The 26,937-nt window shown below is 41.1% G+C and overlaps 1 protein-coding gene across 2 annotated transcripts in view; it reads right to left on the reverse strand.

Annotated features, from left to right (window-relative positions):
- The window catches only part of LRRC56 (leucine rich repeat containing 56), an 82,024-nt gene that overhangs the window by 35,889 nt on the left and 19,198 nt on the right, over positions 1–26,937 (reverse strand). For both annotated transcript variants that reach the window (XM_076344277.1, XM_076344276.1), the window contains exons 3-4: positions 18,823–18,987; positions 8,290–8,377 (exon numbers count right to left, since the gene is read on the reverse strand). In XM_076344277.1, the coding sequence (XP_076200392.1) occupies positions 8,290–8,377; positions 18,823–18,987 (253 nt within the window). The remainder of the gene's footprint in view (positions 1–8,289; positions 8,378–18,822; positions 18,988–26,937) is intronic.

Consider the following 26,937-nt stretch of genomic DNA (forward strand, 5'->3'; position numbering starts at 1 on the left):
AAAGGATCAAAAGAAAAAAACAAAAAAAAAAAAAAAGAAAAAGGGAGTGGGATCTCAAAAGCAAACAAAGGAAGTCATGTTGTTCATCCCATTTCCTCAAACAGAACAAGAGCATTTATGGCAAAAAGATTTTAATAAATCATGTTTTAGTAGAAGCATTATCTATATCTAATTCTATTTGGGAGTGATTATAATCCACATATTGATCTTCATGCTATACTGCAAGTATTTAACTTCATGTCTTTGCAAAGATCTTTAGAAAATATTAAAAATTCAAAACACATTGTGCAATTTTTTAGCCTTATTTTTTAATCATTTTCCATAATCCATAAAAATTGTAATACAAATTATAACACACTATCCTCATCCTGACTTTCTCACGTCAAACAAGTTTTATAAAGTATGGCAACAAAATAATTTGGAGTCCTGACAGAGGAGATACTAGGATCTCTGTTAATTATTCACAGCAGTCATACTAGCTACTGAGCAAAGACTTCCTCAGATATGATCCATGCACTAAGAAAACCCCCACAGAAAAAAATCAAAATCTAGATTTAAAAAAATTGCTATGTTTCTGATAAAAAACCTGAAGCACAGAGAGATGGAATGACTTCCCCCAAAGTGTTAAAGGAAAGAACAAGAAGGATGCAGTAGCCTCTCCAGTCCCAGCACAGCAGCAGGTAATAGCCTGGCCACAGATTCAACCAGAGAGGTTAAAGGGTTACCAAGCAAAGGCTATTGCAAAGTATTACAAAGCAAATGGGTTTTAAAAACCAGTATTAAGCAGAAGATTTGAATGAGGAGTCAAGAAGACTAGCTCAAGAGAAATGGAGAGACTTGCTCAAGAAAAAGCTTTCCACTGAATGCATTTAGGTTTGGTTCAGGGAAAAAACAACTATTAAAGGATTCAAAGAGGCAGAGTGACAGGCTGATGATACAATTTTCACATCTGGTTATTTCATTATTGTAACCTGATCCTCCTTCTCAGACATCTTATTGTATTTTGGCACAATCTATCCCTAGGAACCTGTAGAGTGTTAAGCTCTAATGTGCTGTTTACTAGACTGAAATAAAAGTATACTATGTGCAGTGGTGCAAAAATCTGCCAACAAGACTTTAGCAATATATTTCTCCAATTCTGCAGGTTCTTCCCTCCTTTAAGTTTTATATTCAATATGTAATTGTTCTTTGGTGCTAAGAATTCATTGTCCATTTGATTTTGCTGGTTTTTATAGTCCCAATTCCTTATATATATATTAGAGACTGGTAGATTATGTTAAGAAGAGAAAATTGTAAAATGAAGATGGCAAAATAAGAGATCTATCCAAATGTAACAACATACTTCAAATTTTCTTAATTTTAACCCTCATGGCATCTTTCCTGAGAGCAAGGACACAATTTATTCTTACATTAACATAAAAATACTCTAAAATATCAACAATATTAACTTCTGATATTAATTTTAAAAGTACAAACAACATATTCCTCATCCGGAAACTGCATTCATACCGTATAATTTCAATTTTTAAAAACAAGAATGGTCCAGAAAAATGCTGATGACCACAGTACAAGGCTGAGAATTCAGAATAGCAAGCAATGTTCTCTCATCTGTCTATGATTCCCTTTCACTAAATACCCTTTTTGTTACATGGCTCTGAAATTAATGACCAACAATGTACTAGTGTTAAACTATTCTACTGTACTATCCCAGTGGAACAAAACTAAATGAAGAGCAGAAAGAAATCCAAGTGTAAGGTAGGTGAATAAAAGTGATACATGCACGCTCAACAACATTGCCTTAAGTGCTGCACTTCACAAGCAGGGTAGCAATGCATGTGTCTTTCTGAGCTGCCTTGGTACAGCAGGTGACATTTAGATAACTGACTAGGAATAAGGAGAAAACAGGCAAGATGCTGGTTTTATTATATTATACAAGCTACAACACTTATATTTATAACACCTTGTTTACATTACAATGTATTCTTTAGGTAGCATCATATATCTTATTTTTCTATTGTTAACAAAAAGTCATCGTTGCTTGACTTCTTACGCCTTCCGGAATATGGACTAGTGAAAAACATGCACAAAAGAAATCACTGACAAATACTTGCGTTGGCATCAGGCAACCTACATGTTTTGTTGATCCTACAGTACAAAACAGGCACATGAACACAGGCTGCACTCTTCTAGCAAGAGCAACCTAATACGTAAATTAAACAGGCTATTTAATTCACTTAAGCTGTGTTTGATCAAGTAAGATACTTCACTTTGATGTTATTTCCACACATGTTCTAAATGTGCATTTTTTGCACATTTCTGGGGTGAATTGGGCAATGCAACTGGAGATAAGATGGCAGCAGTTGCAGGCAAGCCCAAGCTAGCTGCAGTCTACCTACCCAAGATGAGAATCTCACAGAAAAACACATCAGTGCAGGGTTTAACATAAGCTTGCTGCCCCAGTACATATTTCTGACTCCTGGAGAGCCTGCCCAAGCCCTGCTGCAGCAGGTGCTGTGGCACCTTCTCAGCGAGGCTTGTCAGTACCAGCTAAACCAAGACCAGTGTGGGCAGGGACGCACATGCCAGACTCACGCCTCCAGCCTCCACACTGGCTTCCTGACCACACAAGCACCTGCTGCTGCGACGCTGGCTGCCGAGAAACGTCTCCCGGCTTCACATCAGGAATACCGACAAATAGAGCAAGAGGAAAGAGAGACGATGACCCTGTGTGAAAAATAACGCGTGCCTACTTCTGAACCTTTAGCAGAGCTTTTCCTTGATAAAATGGGTGCAAGGGAAGTGGCAGTCTCCAGACACGTAATCAACTTAGCCTGGCCACCAGCAGGCAACAATTCAATAAGTACCAGCGAACAGCACTGTGGGTAACTTGATTTGTAGCTATTAAAATCACTTAGAAATAAGAGAACTATGTAATGTCTTAAATGACTCTATCCCACCATTACTTTCAACAGGAATTTCTGAGTTGGTCATGAATGTGGTCCCAGATCTGTCAGCAATCAAAACCAAAGGGATAAGCTAATGAAAAGGAAATAGTCCATCTGTTTGGGTATGAACTGAAGCCTACATGCAGCTGAAGAGCACAGAAGTCAAGTCCAAGTTCTGCAAAGCTAGATACAAGACTTGCCAGGGCGGTTCAGTGTTTCGCCTGTCACTCAGCAAGGTGCACTGAAAACAAACAACTAGAGATTTCAACAATTACCCCGAGCCCCACTAAGACTCAGATACAAGCTCTGGCACGAAGCCTTTCCTTAACTTTAAAACTGATCACATGAAAATATTTTAATATCAGTCTTTTCGTGTTTTAGCCCACACCCTGTCCCTAAGAAATGTAACTGTTCCTCCCCACCATGTCACGCCATTGTGCAGAGGCTGACCTGACAAACTGGGAAAGATCAGCAGGATGGCACTTTAAAGTTTAGCACATTCCAAAGTGGAATGCTCATACGAAAAACTCAAGCAACATGTTTTAAATCACTCTGGAAATCTTGCTAAAGGAGATGTAAGCCCTCAGTGCTTGTGTTAGTCTATGTATGGCTGTGAACATTGAAATGTTTCTCAAGTGGAAATTGCAGTGTAAATTTGGGATTCCAGAGCTGCAAGGTTCCGGGTGACCCAGAGTCTAGTAACTTGCAACTCTCCTACCTGGCCATTTAAGAGCTTGCACAGCCTATTTTATCTTTACACATAAAAACAGTTAAAACAATATTGTTTACTGAGTGCAAACTGATCGTCCAAACAAATAATTCCTTGATGATAAAGATGCTCTTACCCACCTTCTGTGACTGAGGAATACAGTGAGAGCAAGGTTAAGTGATTTAATATGGCTATAAAGAAAGCTAATTAGCCAGGTTTGGAATGCAAACAGAAACACCAAATTGCAGAGCAGTCCCGGCTGGAGGGGACAGCCGGAGGTCTTGAGTCCAGCCTTCTGCTCAGAGCCAGGTCTTCTGCGAGATCAGACCAGGGTGGTCAGGGCTTCACCCAGCCGGGTCTTGAAAACCTCCAAGGATGGAGACTCCAAACCTCTCTGGATGGCCCTATTGCTCAACTGTCCTAATGGTGGAAAAGCTTTTCCTTCTGTCACACTGGAACTTCTGTCATTCCAGCTGGTCTGGTTCCTACCCTACTCCTTCCCTCAGGCTATTTATCCAGACCCCTGTGACCAGAGAGCAGGTCAGTAGCGCACAGTTTCAGGGGCAGGCAGCCGGTGAGGAGTATGCAATGAGCCTGACACCTTGAACAGCAGCCTTGCTTACACCATTCACATTAAAGGTGCAAACTGCCCTGCGATACCCCTAAAAATTTAGGCCTTACTACATGCACCTAAAAATCAGCTGTCATGTGTGGAAGACAACTTCCTGACACAGCTGGTAAGTGAGCCTACCAGGGGAGGTGCCTCGCTCGACCTGCTGTTTACAAACAGAGAAGGACTGGTGGGAGATGTGGTGGTCGGAGGCCGTCTTGGGCTTAGCGACCATGAAATGATAGAATTCTCGATCCTCGGTGAAGTAAGGAGGGGGGGCAGCAAAACCGCAACCATAGACTTCCGGAGGGCGGACTTTGGCCTGTTCAGGACGCTGGTTGAGAGAGTCCCGTGGGAGACAGTCCTGAAGGGCAAAGGGGTCCAGGAAGGCTGGACAATCTTCAAGAAGGAAGTCTTAAAGGCGCAGGAGCAGGCTGTTCCTGTACACCATAAGAAGAACGGGCAGGGAAGACGACCGGCCTGGCTGAACGGGGAGCTCTTGCTGGGACTCAGGAAAAAAAGGAGAGTTTACCGCTTGTGGAAGAAGGGGCAGGCGACTCAAGAAGAGTACAGGGATCTCATTAGGTCGTGCAGAGAGGAAATGAGAAAGGCAAAAGCCCAGCTAGAACGCAATCTGGCCGCTGTCGTTAGAGACAACAAAAAAAGCTTTTACAAATATATTAATGACAAGAAGAGAGCCAAGGAGAATCTCCTTCCTTTATTGGATGCGGGGGGGAACATTGTCACCGAGGATGAGGAAAAGGCTGAGGTACTTAATGCCTTCTTTGCCTCAGTCTTTAACAGGCAGACCAGTTATCATCAGGGTATTCAGCCCCCCGAGCTGGAAGACAGGGACGGCGAGCAGGATGAACCCCCCCATAATCCAAGAGGAAGCAGTTAACGACCTGCTACGCCACCTGGACGCTCACAAACCTATGGGGCCGGATGGGATCCACCCGAGAGTGCTGAGGGAGCTGGCGGAGGAGCTCGCCAAGCCGCTCTCCATCATTTATCAGCAGTCCTGGTTAACGGGGGAGGTCCCGGACGACTGGAGGCTTGCCAATGTGATGCCCATATAGAAGAAGGGCCGGAAGGAGGATCCGGGGAACTGCAGGCCTGTCAGCCTGACCTTGGTGCTGGGGAAGATTATGGAGCGGTTCATCTTGAGGGCGCTCACAAGGCATGAGCGGGACAACCAGGGGATCAGGCCCAGCCAGCACGGGTTCATGAGAGGCAGGTCCTGCTTGACCAGCCTGATCTCCTTCTATGACCAGGTGACCCACCTAGTGGATGAGGGAAAGGCTGTGGATGTGGTCTACCTGGACTTCAGTAAGGCCTTTGACACCGTCTCCCACAGCATTCTCCTAGAGAAGCTGGCGGCTCACGGCTTAGACAGGTGTACTCTTTGCTGGGTAAAAAACTGGCTGGACGGCCACCCCCAGAGAGTTGTGGTGAACGGAGTTAAATCCAGTTGGCGGCCGATCACGAGCGGTGTTCCCCAGGGCTCAGTTTTGGGGCTGGTCTTGTTCAATGTCTTTATCAATGCTCTGGATGAGGGAATTGAGTGCACCCTCAGTAAGTTTGCAGATGACACCAAGCTGGGTGGGAGTGTTGATCTGCTCGAGGGTAGGAAGGCTCTGCAGAGGGACCTGGACAGGCTGGATTGATGGGCCGAGGCCAATTGCATGAGGTTCAACAAGGCCAAGTGCCGGGTCCTGCACTTCAGCCACAACAACCCCATGCAACGCTACTGCTGCAAGGCTTGGGAAAGAGTGGCTGGAAAGCTGCCTGGCAGAAAAGGACCTGGGGGTGTTGGTTGACAGCCGGCTGAACATGAGCTGGCAGTGTGCCCAGGTGGCCAAGAAGGCCAATTGCATCCTGGCCTGTATCAGAAATAGTGTGGCCAGCAGGAGGAGGGAAGTGATTGTGCCCTTGTACTCGGCACTGGTGAGGCCGCACCTCGAATACTGTGTTCAGTTTTGGGCCCCTCACTACAAGAAGGACGTCGAGGTGCTGGAGCGTGTCCAGAGAAGGGCAACGAAGCTGGTGAGGGGTCTGGAGAACAAGTCTTATGAGGAGCGGCTGAGGGAACTGGGACTGTTTAGTCTGGAGAAAAGGAGGTTGAGGGGAGACCTTATCATGCTCTACAACTACCTGAAAGGAGGTTGTAGCGAGGTGGGTGTTGGTCTTTTCTCCCAAGTAACTAGCGATAGGACGAGAGGAAATGGCCTCAAGTTGCGCCAGGGGAGGTTTAGATTGGACATGAGGAAAAATTTCTTTACTGAAAGAGTGGTTAAACATTGGAACAGGCTGCCCAGGGAAGTGGTTGAGTCACCATCCCTGAAGGTATTTAAAAGATGTGTAGATGAGGTGCTTAGGGACATGGTTTAGTGGGCATGGTGGTGTTGGGTTGACGGTTGGACTCGATGATCTTAGAGGTCTTTTCCAACCTTAATGGTTCTATGATTCTATGATTCTATGTGAAAAAAAAGGGCAGGGAACTGACGATCACTGGAAGCATTAAGTGGCAAACTTTCTGCCCTAGCCACCTGCTGACATTTGCAAAGAGATTTTCACAGGGAGGAAATTCAGAAATGCACTTTAAAAAAAAAGACAGAAGGAAATTCAGGATGGTCTTGATGTTCTGTTATTCTCAAAAGCAGTGGGGACCTGCAGCTGCTAGTTTTTATAGCCCTCAAGGGCCAACTTTTGGTACAAACGGTGGGACATAAACAAGATGGAAACTGTTTACAACATGGGAATAGTGCTCTGTATTTTGTAAAAGTTGCAAAAGCCTAACCACAGGGAGCAGAAAGAAAGAGATTTAATCCAGTAATGGAAAGGAAAGGGAAGTACAGAGTGAAAAAGGTGAAACATTTTGCTAGCTTGTCACAGCTAATGTGAAATGGCATAGGAATGGAAGCACCACTTTTGAGCATTGTAGAAATGGAAAAATGAGATTTTCTTATCAACTGGAGGAAACATGACTGAATAGATTATAATCTCTGAAAGAAACAGATGTAATTTACCTTAAATTACCAAGTCCCTATCAGAAAGAGACCTATTTACGAAATAAACAGAATAACCAATACAAAGTGGCTATAAAATTCAAGACAAAAGCCCCCTTCACTGTACTTGCTTAACCACTCTTGACAAATCGACATCAAAAGACCCACTAAAGCTAATCGGCTGTTACATTATAGTCACTTGCACATGAAAATGAACTGCTTGGCTGAAAATACCAGCACCCACTTTTGGGGACGTGACTCCTTTTGGCACAGAGAATATTACCCTGCAGTAGTTACTCTGCTTCAACGTAGCAGAAGATGGACTTGGTTGTGATGGGAATCCACATGACAGAAAATGACTGCCAGTACTGGAAAAAAGAAAGGTTTAATATTCTCAGTGTTAACTCCGCTACAGAGGGAATTCCTTTGGTACTTCCTTACTTCCCCAGTGCAGTGATGACGACATAGAAACGAATCACAAGCATTAGGGCTGTTTGGGGCTCATCAAAATGACGTATCTACAGAACCTTCCTCAAGAACATCATCCAGCACAGCTCGATGAGGCAGTACAGAACGCAAAGACAGGCTGCTAGCAACATGAGCAGCCTGATACAACTAGTGATTTCTCAGCCACAGGGGAATCTTACAGTGGAGAGAAACTGAACTTTGGCTACTGTTTCACTAGAGGAGCGCCAAGCACTCTAGAGGGCAAGGTAATCAGTAAATGGCCATTTAGGGCCTAGAGGCATGTCATTCAAGAGGAATTTGTTCAAACTAATTGGCTTTAGACAGAAGTGGTGTCTCTCATCCCATTGCCATAGTTTTCAGTCCTATTTAGAGCCTCACAGAAGAAAACAGAGATCAAGGAGTGAGAGGTACCAGGGAGATCATATTTCAAGAGTTCTTGAGCAGGACAGTACTTTACACTGGCTGTTGGTTTCTGAGTCCCCAGTCCTGCTTCAAGACACGATAAAGAAAAATTTGAGATGGTGAGCAGAAGATAAAGTGTTTTCTTACCAAAGTTTCCCAAGCTGTTCTCTCTTGTATCTACTCGCATCTCTAGGGCCTTCACTCGCTGCAGATCATCTACCCCTGTCAAAACTTTCTGTAAAGATAAGCAGAGATATATGTGTACTCTCATGCAATAAACCAGATGACACAGGAGCAAAAAGGTGTAGAAAGGCTTTCAACCCATGCTTTGTCAACATATACTCCAGGTCAAAATGGCTAGGCGTGTGATCACATTGAAATAAGTTTAGTATTCAAAGATCTTTCTTCCTCGTAGCTCTGAATTATTCTAGTCTCACATAACTTCTACATTGCTTAAAGAGTCAAGGCTGAGGGTTACATTCAAGCTGCAAATCAACAACAGACCTACATGCCAATTAACTTCATTTAAACAGTATGTCCATGCTTTAAGATTGGCATAAATCTTGTACTAATCCTCAGCAGATAGGAAGTGTTACCCTTAAATGTCACCCGTAAACAAAAAGGCACTAGGTAGTAAAACTCAACAAAACACCCTGTTTAGCCTTTTAACCCAAAACTATGAAAAAGAAACATGATTTTAGCTCAAGCAGCTCACTTTTCTGAAAGAAGACAACACTAATTACAAGAATTACAAATTCATTTGAAAAGATCTAGGCAATGCAAATAGAAGCCTCCAAAATCTTTCATTATTTTTGCAAAATAATAGGATCAACCACTGCATTAAGCAAGGGTGTGTGTGTGAATGCAGGATCTTTCCTATCTTATCACAGGATCTTTCCTAATATCCTAAAGTCTGTGTTGATACATACATGTAGATTTTGCCTTGGCAGAGGTAAGCAGGACAGAAACAAGCAGAAGCTATACGCAGAGGAGAGAGGGAAGCTCTAGAACAGCCAGTGAAAACTACAGCAAGGCTGTGAAGTCCTAAGCCGCCAGGCTGCAATTCCACAAGCAGCTAAAGCAATCTCATGTTACCACTGCTCTCATCCCCTGTTCCTTCCTGCTATGACCCAGCTCCTCCCTCCCCAGCTTCCACCATCCAGGCTACATGTCCCACCGCTTCCTTTGCATCAGCTTTGGGTGCTTAGTGGATCCTTCCATGCACGAATTCAACAAAACAGACCAGGAGGGAACTGTATCCTTTCTTCCTGATGGGTTAGTGGTTCATGGAGGAATCTGAAACACTCCTTGAGAGATGAGAAACAAGGCTTTTGTGTCACAATAAAGGCCTGAAAGAGTTGATGCATAGTGATACAACTGCTAAATTTTCACCTTTCTGTGTCAAAAGAGTTAGGATGTGGGGCTAAAAAAGGCCGCTTCAAAGAAATGGCTGACTCTGGCATCAGTGTCTCCTCCTCAATGATGCAATCAACAGCATGGGTTGAAAGAAGTATTGTCACCTGCCTTTTGCCCCTCTATTTAAGATGAAGGCAGGAAGTCATTCAACAACCTCCACGTACAGGAGACAAGTTTTCTTACTATTAAGCAGTTACAACATTCTTTAGTTTGTTTAATAAGGGGGAAATTATTCACTAGAAGGGAATGTGTAGAACCACCTCTGTTTATGAGTTTGGGGAAAAAAAATAACCACAAGAACATCCAGTTAATTTTGCAGGGAAAAAAGGTGGTTGCAACATTCCTGCTCATCAAGTAGAATCTGTATTGCGCACAAGCGACTGCAACTTCATTCACTCTGATGGTTCCACATCCCCTTACAAAGGACCAAACATAGTCCGAGCGTAACTGAGATGACAGTTTAAAAGGGCATGGTTTCCTGAAAAGGCTGAGCATCCCTCCTTGAAAAATTGGCTCCCTTTGTAAGGTCTTGACTTGGACTCCTAACAAACAGAATTATCTGAAATCTTCAACTGCTTTTGAATTGTCTTTAAAATATTGTGTTTAAAATTATTTTTAATCTTATTTTTTTTAACTGTTATTTTAAGCAGGCTGAGCCTAAGAAAGCTTCTAGACTTTCTTGCCTCTCCACTAGAGTATGAGAAACAAAGGTCTAAGATGAAAACTTGGGAGTCCCCAATGGCATCCAGAAATTTACTTTCTATCCTCAGATGCAGCCACCACAAAAATGGTTTTGCTCCTGCAAAGAAGGCAAGCTTACCAACTACAGACTGCTTTCTCCCCACAAGTAAACACAAGGCCCTTCACTGCAAGACACATTTTGCAGTAATCCTTTTCAGCAGATGACACTGTCTGTCATATAGCACAAGAGTACGTGAGAAACGAGAGCTAGCTGATGTCCTGGCACACAACCATGCACCCGGATTGCTGGATTTGGACACAAGTTATTGTCATTAAAGGAAGCTTCTTCTGAAAAATACCTCCTCCCTCCCCATCAAAATAGTCTTAAGAGGGTACATCATTAGAAGACAGAATAGGATGAGGTCTCAGAACAAGTAATAAGCTTAGGGTCATACTTTGTCAGTAGAGTAGCAGAAGGTCCTGGCACCACAAGGAGCCTTTGACTTTCTTCTTTTCTGTCTGCAAGTTCCCTGCACGCTGTCCTTCCCCCTGCTGTATTCTAGACAGCCTCCTTTCAAAGTTCTGCTCCTTGTTCTCCTCTTTCAAAATCCAAGCATAAAAGCTGCATAAAGTTATATTCTCTCCTCTTCTAGGGTTCCCTATTCCTCTTCCTCATACCAGGGATTACCAGTGTGCTTCTTTGCCCTCCTTTTCCTCTTCAAGATCCACCATTTGTACTTCTTCCCCTGTCTGAGAGATGAACTGCTTACTGCATCCATATATTGTACTGCAACAGGCAGAGCTGTGGCTCCAGTGCTGGAAAGGGTTATTGGCTGCCATTACCAGCTCTTTGAACTATAGTTAGCTGCCTTGAAGCATGTGCTAACCAGATGCAACAGACTCCATGTGTTCTCAGTCCCCACTTCCCTGTTCTGCTTTTCCAAGAGTCTCTGTGAAAATCGCTGTCCTACCATCTGCTGATGCTGAGGAGATGCTTGGAGAGTTTGGAACCATGGGATGCAAAAGCTATCGTACTGCATGAAGGAAACGAGAAACGCTCTCGGGTTGAGGATATGAGCTCATTTAAAGGCACCAGAAGCACAGAGACCCCAGGTGTTGACTGCAAGCTACTTAGCAAGCAAAAGGCCAGGGCGGGAGCTCAAGAGAAGGTTACGTGGTGAACGGTTCATGTGGAAGATAGTTAGGACACTCCTACTCCCTAGACACCTTTCTTGGCATACTGGTGCAGTTGGAAGTGTGATACGTCTCATGTGTCACAGCTAAAATTCTGGCACCAGGATTGGGGGAGATTTAGGAAAGGATGGGGAAACATTTAAAATAAAGATGACACATATTTAGCAGGATCTCCCTCTTATGTTGTTTAATTTCAAAGCACAGGAACCTTCACCAAAATTTGAAAGGAGGGATATTTAGGAAGAATTTTGCTGCTATTGGGTAGCAAAAGAAAAAAAAATATCATGGCCAAACACACTGAAGGGATCATCAGCTTGGACAGAGAGATGTCTGGCACCACGCAGGCAGAAGTGATGCTAAGGCGCTCTGCATCTGTTCACTCCTAGGGCCATGCCAGGTCTAGGACAGGCTCCTGCCCCAATTCAGAGCTGTCCCACTGTGGCTTCAGGTAATGACTGCCCGCCCACAGCTCAAAGGACTGTTTTGACAGCCAGGGACAGTAGGTCTCTCTGCCTGTGCCCCAGGAATGCTTACAGACATGAAGGTGCTGTGCCATCTACAGATTTCTTTGGCTGTTTACAGCTGCTCAGCCTCAACGTAGAGCAGACAAAAAGGGACCAAGGATCTGTTCTAGGCAAAGAGTTGGATATACTCAGAGTTATTTTACACCAAAGAGATACCTCGAAAAAACTAACTATAATTCCAGGCTGATTGTTGGTGTCCAGGGAGGATTTTGCTTGCCACCCATCTACTGCCCAGCGAGGCAGGTATCAGATAGAGAAGAAGGATGTTTTCTGAAGAATCAAACCTTGAAATCTTTCTGGCACATGATGTTCAAGGTGTTCTGACAGCTTGATTCTGGGCAGCAAGCGTTATACTCCACCCTAAATTTGTTTATTTGAAAGGATAAATTTCCATGGTAAAGCACTGCACAATTCTTTGAAGATGAGTAAAAGATAAGTAAAACAAAGACGGACAAAATTTGCTTTACATTTTTGGACCTCCTTCAAAATAGGAGTAAAACTATTTTGCAGGAGAACACGCAGAAGCTATTGGTAAATAATTTAGCCAGTATTTTAAGAAGCAACTCCATGATGGCTCACAAACCATTCCCATCATGCAAAATGTCTGGCCAATATCTAACTGGAGAGTGTGCACTAGCTTGGAAGGCTTTTCCTCTGACTGACAAGAAGAGCCAATAAGTATTCTGTAAAAAATTGCAAGTGAAAAATACTTCAGTGCTTGCAGAGCTTCCCAACTGGCAGAACAGTCACCTGGGGATGCTGGAAAATCCAGTTCAAGTCCCACTTGCAGCTCTCTGTAAATTCCTTAATTGGCAAATAATATCTGTTCAATTAAAGCTGGTGTATACAACTGATTTCTTCTCTCTTCCCTAGATTTTTCACATACTCTAAGAGAAGTGGATATGTTGCTGAAGAGCATGTTGCGTGCAGCTGTCAGAGAAGCATTTCCAGCTGCGCATTTATTTTGCTGATCCTGGTTAATTTGGCTAAGACAGGAATTCCTGAGTGGTGAGCTTATTTTCTTTTAATACTACACCTGTATGCAAATATTAGATTCATGTCCATTCATGTGTTCATTGCTTTTTGCAGGGATTTTATTTGAAATTCCCAACTCAAGTATAATCTCTCCCTGCACAAAAAAAATGTTGCTACAAGTATGACAAAATATTTCTTCTAAGAAAGTACTAGAACATTAATAAGGTTTTGAGTGATTCTAAGTCAAGGGATTTTCAGTGAGAGGGAACAGAACTTCCCTGTGGTCCCATATGCAGTCTTCCTTTCAAAATGGCTACATGCTGCCAATGCCCATAATTGCAATATTTAGCTGTATTTCACTACTTTCTGCATAAACATACAAATACATTCTTTTCTCAGCTCAGATGAAGAGATCAGCTAGGTGTTCGATCTGTGACAAAGATAACTTTTCGACTTGTATGGAAAGTGTAGATGAGGGCAATAATTATGAAACTTAAGTGGTGGTGGATTCATTAGTAAAAATGTCTTTATTCTCATGCCGAAGCCTCCAAGTCATGCCAACAGATCTACATGGAGAGACCCCTGCCTAGTCTTGCCATCTCCAGTTCAGCTCCCCCCGACCCATGCTGAGGATTCACAGCACTGACACCTTCTCTTTTTAAACCAGTATTAAGGGTCTGATGCTGCAAGTTGCTGGGAGATCTCCTAACTATAGCAAACTTCAAAGGGCATGTGGGGCACCAGAAACTATATGGGAGGTTTGCTGATCTCCCAGAAACAGCCTGTATCATTTCTGTAGGAGGAAACAAGCTCAGTTTTAACTATGTGCTGAATTAACGTGCAGGTCAAGAGTGGACAGGATAGTAGATATTCTTACATGAATTTTTGCTTTAAATTTGTTTTAAGAATTTACTTTCCCTCACATAGATATAAAAAAAGTCATACCTCAATATTAATTCTTTTTCCTATCTAGCAATTAGGTGCATAATAAGTAGCTACAATCATTTCTCAATGTTGTGTCACTGAATATGCAAAACTCAAGACTGTAATCTGCCATTTTATGTTAGCTAAGCAGCTGTGACTGTATGCAAATGAAAATCTGTTTTTTTCATACAAAGGCAAGCATATGTGTGTGTATGCATATAAATACAAAGCTTCCTGATGTTACAATTTGAATGTAAAAATCATCAGATGCCTAAGTAGCAAGATGAACACTAATATAACAACTACAAGCCTTCACTGTAGTAAAGGCATTAGTGTTAGGATAAGAACATATAAAAGGAAAGCTCTGAGACTAAATGACGCTTTGTAATTTTTTTCCTGTTCACAGTATTATGTTTACTACTATCTGTTACCTTGAGCAATCTGATTTAACTTTGAAACTAGCTGTGCTTTGAGCAGCAGATTGAACTGGAAGACCTCCAGAGGTCACTTCAAACCTTCTATTTAATTATTATTTTAAAATGATTACACAATTCTAATGAAGGATTCAGCAGATCCAAATTCAGTCAGTTACTTCCATCTCCTTGACTCCACTTAATTTATCAAGATTTTGCACTTGTTTCCTTGATCTCCAGTTTTTTTCTCAAATCCATTTAGCTTACAACTGAGAAGAAAACTTTCTGCCAAGGAAAAAAGGAAACGATTGAGTCATTTCAGCAAGAATCCAGTCTGTTGTTCCAGGACCCTCCAGGATTTTCTTCTCCCCGTGAGGATGAGTGCATACCATATGAAATACACCCTAACCTCCTGAGCAACAAAACTAAACACCACTTCCGAACACATGTTCCTAAGTTTAGAAAACATTATTAATTGGAGCAGGATCAATAAATAGCTAAATAAGAAGAATACTTCCTTCTCTAAAGATCATGCACAAACATGATTAGTTTTGATAACGTGACAATATCTGGAAGACATTTGACCTTGTAAAATGAGTTTATTCTCAGAAGTGGAATGCTTTTGTGGAAGTCAGGAAAAGACCCTTTGCAAATAGCAGGGAGAGGGTGGGGGTTAATAGAACAACACAAAAATCTGATTCAAGACAGGTGGAGCCCTTAATTTCAGTTCCTACACACTTAATGAGAAATCTGTGCCACAGCCCTAATAAAGTTAAAAATTAATTGCAATGTATTGCTCATTAATAGCCAGTTTTCAGAACAAAGGGAGAATGGGGAATTTGCTCACCCTGGTATTCTACAACATCCAACAACAACACGTAAGCACAACACAAGTACAGGCAGAGCAGGGAGCTGGAAATATTAATAGGACAGGTACAAATGGAAAAGCAAGAACGCCTATTCATATAGATGAAGATTAAACAGTACAACAGAAAACTGACATTGATACTAGCAGAAAGAATAAAAAGAACATCTAATGATACCAATCCTTGCATCAAAAGCTTTTGACCTGTAGCTTGGATGAAGAGTATTCAAATATAAAAGGGCATTACACGACATCGCAGCAAGAGAAGTGGCAGCAAGCAGAAACTACAGAAGATGTGATTAACATAATGGGGATATGGAATCACACAGGATTTCAAAGTGAACGTTATGCTGAAACAAGGCCACAGAAGACCACAAACCCTGTAGTGAACGAGTGTAAGATTTAAGTGAGGTGAGATGAGGATCTGCTATGGAGAGGAAGAGAACGGGCAAGGGACCAATGGTTTTGTAGAAATTGTCTTATGTGCTACAGGGTCCAAGAAGGCAAAAAGGAAAAAAAAGAAAAAAAAAAAAAAGAAAAGAAGAATCAGTTTAGTCAAACTTTCTTCTCTTTGGAGGAAAACAACCTGGCAACTGGAAAAAAAGTGAAGGAATACAAGTATCACACCTTTTAGACAGTCCTTAATAATGAGGACTGCTAATGTAGACTCCTAATGTTTACACTACTAAATAGACTGCTATCCCCCTAGAAAAAGGACAAAATGTCCTGGTTTCAGCTGGTATAGAGTTAATTTTCTTCCTACTAGCTGGTACAGTGCTGTGTTTTGGATTTCATATGAGAATAATGTTGATAACACACCAATGTTTTAGTTGTTGCTACGTAGTGCTTACACTAGTCCAGGACTTTTCAGCTTCCCATGCTCTACCGACTGAGAAGGCTGGAGGGGGCACAGCCAGGACAGCTGACCCAAACTGGCCAAAGGGATATTCCATACCATGTGACGTCATGCTCAGTATATAAACTGGGGGAAGGCTGGCCGGGGGGGCCGCTGCCTAGGGACTGGCTGGGCATCGGTCAGCAGGTGGTGAGCAATTGCATTGTGCATCACTTGCTTTGTATATTCTTCTTATTACTATTATTGTTAGGATTTTATTTTATTTCAATTATTAAACTGTTTTTATCTCAACCCACGAGTTTTTCTCACTTGTGCTCTTCCAATTCTCTCCCCCATCCCACCGGGGTGGGGAGAGTGAGTGAGCGGCTGTGTGGTGCTCAGTTGCCGACTGAGGTTAAACCATGACACAAAATTAGTAAAATGTGCAGGTAGAGACAAGGCCTCAGGCTGCAATCCAAGGCACCCAATCTTCACAGATTCTGCACAGCTAGACCCTCCAGCCTCCCCGAGCTCAAACCGAACTGGTGCAAGACAGAACATTGCAAGTGCAAGGAGTAAAGCTGAGTATGTATCTCAGAACAAAAACCTTTCTCAGGAACCTCCATCAGGTGTCCAGAAATCTGCCTAAGCAACACTGCAGAACTGGGGCCTATGTCCTTATTTGAATGTAAAATAATTTTACTTTAATGAGCATGTATTTTAAAAATCTATTTGTTTCCTTCCCAGAGCACTTCAGCGAATACAACAGTAACTCCTAAAATATTCACAACTAAAAGACAATCAAGAAGATATTCAAGTGTATTGATTTAAGCAAAACAACCTTTCAAACCATTTGGTTATCAACGGCATGTGGTTCCTTAAAAAAACATGCATGTGAAAACTTGATTCGGATTAAATGTTTGAACAGTGTCTCTATTTTTACATTTGCAAATCCAGAGAAAGTAAATTTATGGAAGCAGCAGTTTCCATTTGATCAACATAAAGGTCAAAGAATAGATAGATTGGATATGTTATTAAAACAAGCTATAAACATTGTTAATGTTTCCTTGACAATGTCATATAATTTTTCCTCTGAGCAGGAAGTATCCCAGCTATGCCAACACAAATGTCGGGTTCCAGGGCCAGGAAATAACTGTGTCCAGAAAAATTAGTAGGACAGTATGCATCCATTTAAAAGACTCTTTGAAATGGAATTCCTTACAAATGCTAAAACACACAATCTTAAAGAGGCAAGGCTCAATTAAGTTCAAGTGGGTACATATGAATAATAAAGTTTTTTTTCCCATTTTTAAAAATAGCCTAGAATTGTGGGAGAATTTAACTTCTGATCTGTATTTAAAAAAATATTACAAAATAATGAACTGCAACATAATGGGATGTGGGTAACATTGCCTTACATACACTTTTCTGCTTACAATTTACTGTGAACTAAAAGCAGCAGAGCTTCAGAAAGAGAAGAATTTCATGCCAACAAAAGAACTTCCTAAGGGTTTAATTCAGAGTTTATTGAAGTCAGAGGGCAGCTGTTTTGGTTAGTCTAATGGGCTTTGGTTCATGCCCTAAGAAAACAGACTAATCTGAGAACTTCCCATTGGATTTATACAGGGTATTGTAGGCCACAAACACATTAGACTGGTCAAACTCTATGCCAGATTTTAAAAAAAGACCAAGAAGTTGTCAGAGGTTCACATGAGCCAAAGGAAAGTGAATGGCATAGATCATAAGTTCATATATCAATTTTTCTCCAGAAAGCTTAAAATATACACTCAAAGTGATTTTTTGCATCTCCAGACATTTTATAAACACTAAAAGACTTAGCTATTAAGGGAAGAGTAGTCCTGAGAACAACTTGCTGTCTAATCTACAGCGCACGGTTGAAATTGTGATTGGTGTATACTTAGGGAGTGGCGTAAACCTGCAGATGGAATATGCCCCCTGCAGAAGCTAGTGCCTCTCCACCAGTGCAGTGGATGCACAGAGGATTACGGACAACGCGATCACCACTTTGCCTGCTGGGAGCATCCAAACCACAGCCTTGGCCCCATCTGTCTTTCACTAATTTCTATCCAGCTCTGCAACACAGAAAGCTGCAGCTTCTCCCCTCTACTTCTGCTCTCAGCTCTCCGTTCCTTTAGCAGGGATAAGTGAGGTTATTTTCTCAGCTCCTACACGTCCCAGAAGATTTCACCCTTAATTAGGCCTGAGCAAATACAACACAATATGCAACCAAGTATTCCTTCACGAGAAATTTCAGCATGTTACGCTCTTTCAATAGGCTGCATGCCAAAATCATTTCCCCTGGTCAAAAAGGAACATGGCTTTCAAATGTGCTTTGAAATTTCACACACTTTGATATATATAGAAAGTACTTATAGCACTTGCAGAATATTTTAATTAGCTTCTTAGCACGACAGAGGATTTCACTAATTCAGAAAAAAGTTGTGCTTTTAAAGTTACATTTCCAATCTCTAGAACAAGGTTAATCTAAAAAGCTTTTTCTAATGCTAAGATTCAAGGTACTTCAGATGGCATTAATGAGATCTGTTTAAATTATAATTATGCTACTCATACTTTTCTTCACGCTGCTTCAAGAAAACTGGCAATAAAGACAGCAGCATTCATGCTGGGAATATTTTTGATATGAAACAAGGTGAAAGGAGGACAAACATTTGATAAATTTCCATAAGAGAATCTACTTTATGCAGAAGTCTAACTGTCAGATATGCAACAATCTGCAATCATCACAAAAGCAGCTGGAAGGTTAAGTTAATACAGCTCTGTATATGCCAGTTTGCCTCTTCTACTTCATTAAAAAGTTGGATGTCTACTCACCAGTTTCCTGGGGGAAAGGTATTCATCCATAAGTAGCTCTCCGTCATCTTTAATCAGCGGACTGGGATTTAGGTTGCCTTGCCAACTCAAATCAGTCACCCGGACTGCAGCTGAGGCCGGATGAGAAACTCTGCCAGGATTCCACTTCAGGTCCATCTCAATATGCTTTGAACAAAAGGATAACAAGCGGTCTGATTTTTTCCCCGTATTTACTATTTTCCCTGTAGCAAAATCCATTTTGACTTCCACTGCAAGACAGCAAGTGCCTATGGAGATACAGGTTTCTCTAATCAGAAAGAACCCAAAGCAATGCATCACATAACATATATTCTTCCTTTTCTTCACCTTCAAGAGCTATCCTAGTCCCACATCTCATTCAGCTTTGAGTGTAAGTTTTTTCAGCGAACTATCGTTTGCAGTTATACAAAAAGCCAGGCATACCTATGGCTCTGTACAAAGAAGGCAGTCAAGTACAAACAAGTTAGGACACTAGTCCTTTCCAGTCTTCACTACTCCACTCACCCTTCTCCCGTGGCAATGAACTTCCTATCCACATGGGCCTCCTACCTACCCATCCCCCCTTGAGAAATGCGAACAACACTCAGCAAAACTCTGCTGGGGTCCAGGCTGCAAGTGCCAGCACCAAGACACATTACCACTTCTCTCCAGTGTTCTGAGCTCTGCCTGTAGGTAGCACGGACAGCAGCAGTCTGTATTTGCTGTCCTAAATTAAACGTACCTGCACTGTTACTGACTGCCCCCTGGGTCAGGCAGGCCATGGCTACTGACTTCTAGTTCTGAAGAGAGTCTTGGAGAAAATAAAATTAAAATACAATTTAAACAAAACTGTGTATGCTTCAAGTGAGGAATGAAATCCAAAGTTTGAAGATGAAGCACTTCAAAAGTGTCCATTCGTCAATTCCCAAAGCTATTCCTTTTCCAGAAATATTAACAATTAACTTTAAAATATGAGAATAAGCATATGTACACCCGTTAGAGTCAAAAAGCAATCGGCTGTACCCGAGTGGTACAAGCATTACTATGATTTACACAGCTATTTACTATGACTTGGCAGCAAGGAAGTATCACAGCTGGAAACATTGCTGTAAACAAAAGGCTAGACTAGAGAAAAGCCTTCTCGCTCTGCTGAAGGGACACCTGCAGTTTTTCTCTGTTCTCCACTGTGAAGTGATACTTATTCTTAGTGCTGGAAAAGTAATTAAATAATCAAGCTAATCATAACTGGCTGACAAGGCTTCAGTGGTGGCCAAGACCTGAGAATTACCACCTTTATTCCCCCTCATACTAATAAACAGTTAAACAGAGAAGTGATTTCTGTTAGGAAAAATAGAAGAAGTTCTGACTGCTCAGCTAGTCATTTCTACTCAAGAAGACTGACCGGTTAGTAGGTGAAAGAGGTTTACACCAAAGAGACTTCTTGCTCCAACTATTCACTTCCAGTCAAAAGTCTTCATCTCTGCACTAGCAAAAGCAATTCAAAAGACTCAGTACTGTCAGAAAAAATAGCAGCCCTTATCTGAAGAACAACAACAAAAAATTAACAATCCACCAAACCTCTCCCTGCAGGATCTCCTAGCATTAGGAAGAGAAGAACCAAAACCTCACTCCTAAGTGCTCCTTCCATATGCTTATCAGGGGAGAGGCAACCCACAGAAAGGAAAAACTATTTTTCCCAGATCACTGCAGGTACCTGGCAAGCATTCCTAGAGAAGAAGCTGACTTCTCAAATGTGCTACATCTGAGCCACAACAATGTTTAATGCTTAAAAAAGCGTATTCAGGAACAAATTCTTCAGAGACACATTACTTCTTTCAATCTTTCTTAAAGGCTTATAAAAGAAAAACCATAAAGTGAATTAAGCAGTGACATTTGCAGCTTCTAAAACCTCAGCATGCCCATAACAGTATAAGAACAACTTTCATACTTCTGCCCATTAAGAGGGGAAAGTGATCTCAAGAACACTATGCGTCTTAGTTTTTGGAAGAAGAACTACAACCCATAAATTTCTATTATCTGTTTCTTTTTCCAAAGAATTCTAGAATTTTTCAGATTTTTTTCCTTTCCTTTCTTTAGAGCAGGTCAGTATAATTTAGTCAGTACACTGAGTTGCAACAGTCATCAGTTGTCTAAGGAAATTCAAGAATCTTATGTGTTATGAAGGTCTTCTGGTGTTGTCTTTATTTTCCTAAGAAAGAATTATTTTGGTCAATAACTGACTTGGATTAGAATATCTGTCATATAAATGCTGGAATACTTTGACAGTTGCACAAGACTTGTGTTGGATCGTGTGCAAGTACTGGTGGTTCCTTCTAATTCAAGCAAGGATTGTTATTATGCAGAGATAATCCCGTATGTTATCGGAGCCAAGTGGAGCAATAGTCAGAAATCACTCACGTAACGTGTGAGTGCAAAACATAACGAGATAATAGCAGGATTGTGTAGATTCGGGCTGTAAAGAGTTAATACTCTTGCATAAAACAAATTATTGTTCTCCTTTCTTCAGTCCATCACTACTACATTTCAGAACGTCCTCCAATCTTTGAAATATGTGTTGATACAGCACTTACTTAAGGTTTGACAGGGAGATCAATTTGTGGCTTAATATCTGAAGTAACACTTCCGATTCTATACTTCCCGCTATTGATCTGCTCCTTGTAATTATTGTAACATTGGATTAGCGAGAAGAAAAGTATTTTCATTACAGATTGTCTGGGATCAAATTGACTTATTGTCAGCAAACAAAACTAATTTTTTTATGTGCTTCCATTACTTCAAAACTTTCTCCAGAGAAGAAGGAATCTTCTCCTGAACATGGATCAAGATAACATCCTCAAAATGAGGAATATAGAAAAGCTAAGAGTCCAGGAATCCTAGTGGTGAGGTACCAATCTTACAATAAAATCCATAAACCTCTGAAATCTCCAGCACTGCGTAGGAATGAGAAGCAGGCCTGGCACAACACTTGCCCCCTACAGATACAGGAGTCAGATCATTCATTTTCATCAGGTCCACCTGACTTTCTGAGGCAGATAAACTCATTCCAGTAAAGACACCTCACCCACTCATTTAAAATGCTAAAAAGCTAATGAGAAATCTATGGCTCTGTCAAATGCTCAGGACAAGCAACCACTGACCCAAACTAGTGTTAGCCTTGGTGGGACAGTTTACAGGGACTGGAAAGGCTTCACTGTCATTAAAGAGGTCTGAGAAGTCATGAACCTGAAGATTACTCCACAGAGAAGATGGTCATATTGGATATATGTTGGATCTATATGCTGAACGGTAATGAAGATCATTCCTGCAAGACTTTGTGGGACCAACAAGGATGGAAGCTAACTGCACCTAACACAAATCTTCAATGAATTCAATGGGAGAGCAAAGCAGCACCGGTAAGTAGATGAGAATGTCATGGAAAGAGAAAATGGCTGAAAAAAAAGGGGGGGTTGTCCTACATGTGAACATGGAGAACAATAAAAGAATGAAAGAAATCAATGAATTAGTTTTTACAAGATTTGCATCATAGGTCTTGACTTGGCAGGCTCTTACACACGTGGATAACTAGAAGCAGATAATCAGTGAGTGCAGGAGAAATCAATGACCAGAGCAGTGAGATGGAAGATCTTGAATTCTACAGTTAATCTGCCAACTTCCCCCACTGCTGCCACTCTCCTTCCCAAAGCAAGCGTGATGATGGTAAGCTATTCAATTCACAGTGATGTTGTGAAAGTTCATTAAAAACTGCATGACATTTTCAACATATATAGAGTAATACAGCTAATAAAGATCATTGTTAAAATTAAATGATCCTTGGAACAACATGTTATTTGAAATCCCTGCAGAATACTGTAATTTGCTAGAAAGAAATTGGCAGAGAATAGTTATTCGATGTTCTTAGGGTCCAACAAACTGGAAAAACTCCAAAATTTTATTTTCCTGCTACAAGATTTATCGAAGACTCAATGATAGGATCGTGTATTCTTCATTAAATATATATTAATATGTATTTTTAAAAAAGCAATTGGCAGAAATGGTTGACTCCATGTTAATTATGGCTTCTTAAGTCTGGGAAAGACCCTTTGAATTGTGTGACTAGGCATGATAATTACTAATGCAGCCTTCAAGACTAAAGAGCTTGTCCAAGCAATTAGGCTACCGTTTAAAAACCAAAAAACCCCAAACAACAGTAATCAATCCAGATTTACTCTAGGAAAGACATATACTTCTATATATATTAACATCCCATACAAAAATGAACCTCTACTCCCTTAGGCCAACTTCTCAACCAGCATCCTCTCCTGCTCTGTGGCTACCCATGCCTTCAAAAATCTCCACTGGACAGCGAGGAGTGCCATTTCAGGCAGGGTACTGCAACTGTATGCCCTTATCTTTATGTCACCAGCCTAAAAATTCTCTAGAAAAAAGCATTTGAGAACCATTGTGCTATCTATCCATGACAGGAAGCTTGCACTGCAGACTTCCATTTCTCTTGCCCTGCATAATGTAATTATTATTTGTTTAATCCAGAATCACAAATTACAGTAGTGCTCATACTGTTACCACTGCCACAGAATGAAAACAAAGAATTCTGTGTTTACTAAGGATTTGACAAAAGGTTTGGTTTGTAAGTCCCAAGGAAACTATGAGTGCCCTTTTAAGTGTAATTTTGTGCAAGTGCACTACAGATAACCTCTTCTGGAAAATAACTGTTTGGGCAGCTGGAATTTACTATGAAGTCATCAGGAAACTACTCTTACAATAATCCACCCCTAATGGCAAAAACAGTTCCTGCTATATTTATGCAATATAAAGCATCCTGCAACACACCACTCTATTTTAGCAGGTGCAACTTCTAAAAAGTTGAAAAATAAAACATCTGACCTGATATTAATGGGAATCTTTCTTTCCCATATATGACTAAACGATCTGTTTTAATCTTCTGTTTTTGTTAAGCAGGAGGTAACAACTACTTCAGTAATGCTAGTTTAATATCAAGGGATCATGTAAACACTATAAAGAGCATTCATAAATATTCCACTTGTGTGCCCCACTAAAGAAAAAAAGCTTTTATGAGAATGCTGAAATATCAAGATATCAATATCCCATTTAACATAATTAAAAATTTACTGACTTCAATGACATTGAATGACTCGAATGCTTACAGTGATGGTTTTGTTTAACCGTTCAGCCAGTTTGAGGCCTTGGTTCAAACATCCAAATTTACGCATAAAGCAAGTGTACCGATTTGCCTCACTGTTTACCTTCCTTATTTATGGTTTTATAAGCTGTAAGAGTGCCTGACGGTCCTTTGGTATTACGTGTAAATCCTGCTCTACAGTTGCCATGACCATGGTAGGTAAGCCTTGGGACCTATGTCCCACGCAGTCCTCAGGGAAAGTTCTTGGGAGCTTCATGGACTTTGTACTACTCCCATGCACCGAGCTGAGTTCAAACTGTGCCATTGTCCAAAGCAGCAGTGATCCCAGAGAAGAAAATGCATGCTACAAATCCAGACTAGGTTTGAGCCAACACCCATGAGATAAAAGGTGTTTCATATTCTTAAAAAACATAGCAGTAATAAATAAAAAGACAATGCATTTAAATGCCACACATTTCTCCATATATCTACAAATTGCATGTATTAAAAAAGCAGATCCTGCTAAGGAGGTTGTAAGGTGATGAGAAATTTTTTATCATGTATGCTGGAAATGACTCTAAATTAAATAATTCTGGAGCTAGCTTGTCAAATGTTGTCCTGATAGCAGGATAAAAAGCAGATCGCTCTCTATTATACGTGCTATTACATGTCAAAGAAACAATAAACCAAAGTCCAAGCAATTGTTTTTGGTTTTTAGAGTCCTGTGGTGGATCGGTGGCAATTTCTGTCTGGCTACAAACATTCAATGATACTCTCTGCAGTGCAGGTCTACAGACAATGGCTATGAATGAGCATGGATTATCTAAATCCTCAGCTGAAACTGCAAGATGCTACAGATTGAGATTTTTTTTTCTTATATAGGTGAACTTCCTGCTGCAAGAAAATATCTCAAGAGGCTCTTCTGCTGTCTGTCCCCACTCCTCCCCACAATCAGCCTAAGAAAAGCAAAGTAGGGGGTAGGATGTGGGGGTAGGTGGTGAACAACAGGGGTTATGGAAAAACAGAGCTCCAAGGTGCCTATGCCTTCACTGCCAGAAGGTTGCCAAATGATCTTAGGATCATTTCAGTTAGTGGAGGAGACAAGAGTAAGTCCCTCACCATTTTAACTTTAGCAAGGTAGGCAGGGATCAGGAAGCTGCATTTGGCTCTTCATGGCCACAAGTTTTTATCCAACAGTGTCTAGATGTTAAATAAGGGAGAAACAAGGCTGCTCTATTTAAAATCCTCCCGTCCTTATGTAGGGGTCCTATCATGGATAGCTAATGACAAGGTACACAGGAACCAACATATCTGTGCTTGTCACGCACACAGATTCTGCCTTAAATGTAGATGTCACTGGAGCAGAAAATGGGGGAAAATAATTAATTTAGGCAATTCTAACATTATAATTTCAGCTTTGTTAAAATAAAAAGTATTCAACTATAATGTTATTCTTTTCAACTATTCCCAAGGTACAGATATTAATTTAAACCACAGCACCAGCTTAATGAAGTCTTTTGTCAGGAAACGCTTGATATCCTTCTTTTTGGGCCTTACCTCCAATATCCTATTCTTATTTCAGAAGACAGAATGTACTGGTAAGTGCATCCTGCCAGGCTGAATTAAGATTTGATCTCATGTTTAACACTCCACAGGTTATCTTAATATCTATTGGATATTCTGTTAACCTTCAAAGGACAATAACCCAAAGAATTATTTTTTCTAAAACATCAGCCAGGTCACTCATTTACCCTCCTTGCATTCAAAAGGCCTAATTCAGCGATTACTTAAATTGCAGATGCTAGGCATGTTACTGGACATACCAAGGAAGGACATAAACAAAGCAAAGTTTTGCAGAGTCAGTATCTTTTTAAGATCAACCGATATAGTTAGGAAAACAAGACAAGTTTTAGGGCACACAAACCCCTCTTCATGTCCTGGGCACTCATCCATACTCTCCAAGCTCAAAGAAGAAATGTAACTCAGAGCCATAGTTTCAGGTCCCAGTCCTGAAGACTCATTCATGTGAACAACTTCACACAGATTGAGTAAGGGGATGACCCAAGTACAAAGTTCATCACCTGGCTAACCCAAGATAAAAGCACCCGCCGGTATCATTTAAAGTATTAACAAAAGCATTCGCACCAGCCTCCCCCAAACATGTATTCCTTCCTCACAACACCTCTGCAAGAGGTGGCGGTCTACAACCACGTTGAACATCTCTCTGCTCTTCATCAGCCATGTTACATAAAGTCCCATAGGTCAAGGCTCACATTGAAGTAAAAGTTGCCCAAGTTGTTTCTTCTTTAGCTTCCAATTTGACTGAGAAGACTTAAAAATATGAATCCCAGCATACTGTTTCTGAGCTGCTGGAGCTGGGCTGAAGAAAGGCAGCCAGACAGCCCGCGTGCCCAAGACCAGCACTGCACATCCTACAAACACTCTGTATGCAAATCTGGGTGCGTTAAAAGAAAAGTTACATTCAGGGAGCTCTCCACTTATGATGTATATTTAACATCTGGAAAAAGAAACAATACTGTCTCAGCACATAGCCTGCAATACATACATTTAAAAAGAAAGAAGCAGCATAATGAAATCATATTTTAGGGGGGAATAAAAAAAATAATCAAGATTTCAGTGGCTCAGGGCTAATTCATCACCCAAGCAGTAATATCCCTGAGTTAGTGCCTGTGGGTGAGGCCTTTGGACATATTCTGTTATCAGTGTAAAGGTACTTTCTTACTGAATAAAGCTTTTGTAAGTGAATAAACTAATTTGTCAACTGATTTGCATAGATTATACCGTATTCCACTGGTGCTCACACTGCACAGAAAGTTTAAGATTAATCTTCTGTAAGTGATGAGAGCCAAAGAATAAGTTAATATGTCCCACGTAGACTCAAAATTTCACCCATTTTTAAAAATATTCTATACAAGGCAGTGTCAATTGTTGCAAAGATG

Source organism: Aptenodytes patagonicus, chromosome 7 (assembly GCF_965638725.1).
Source record: "Aptenodytes patagonicus chromosome 7, bAptPat1.pri.cur, whole genome shotgun sequence".
Classification (NCBI taxonomy): Eukaryota; Metazoa; Chordata; class Aves; order Sphenisciformes; family Spheniscidae; genus Aptenodytes; species Aptenodytes patagonicus.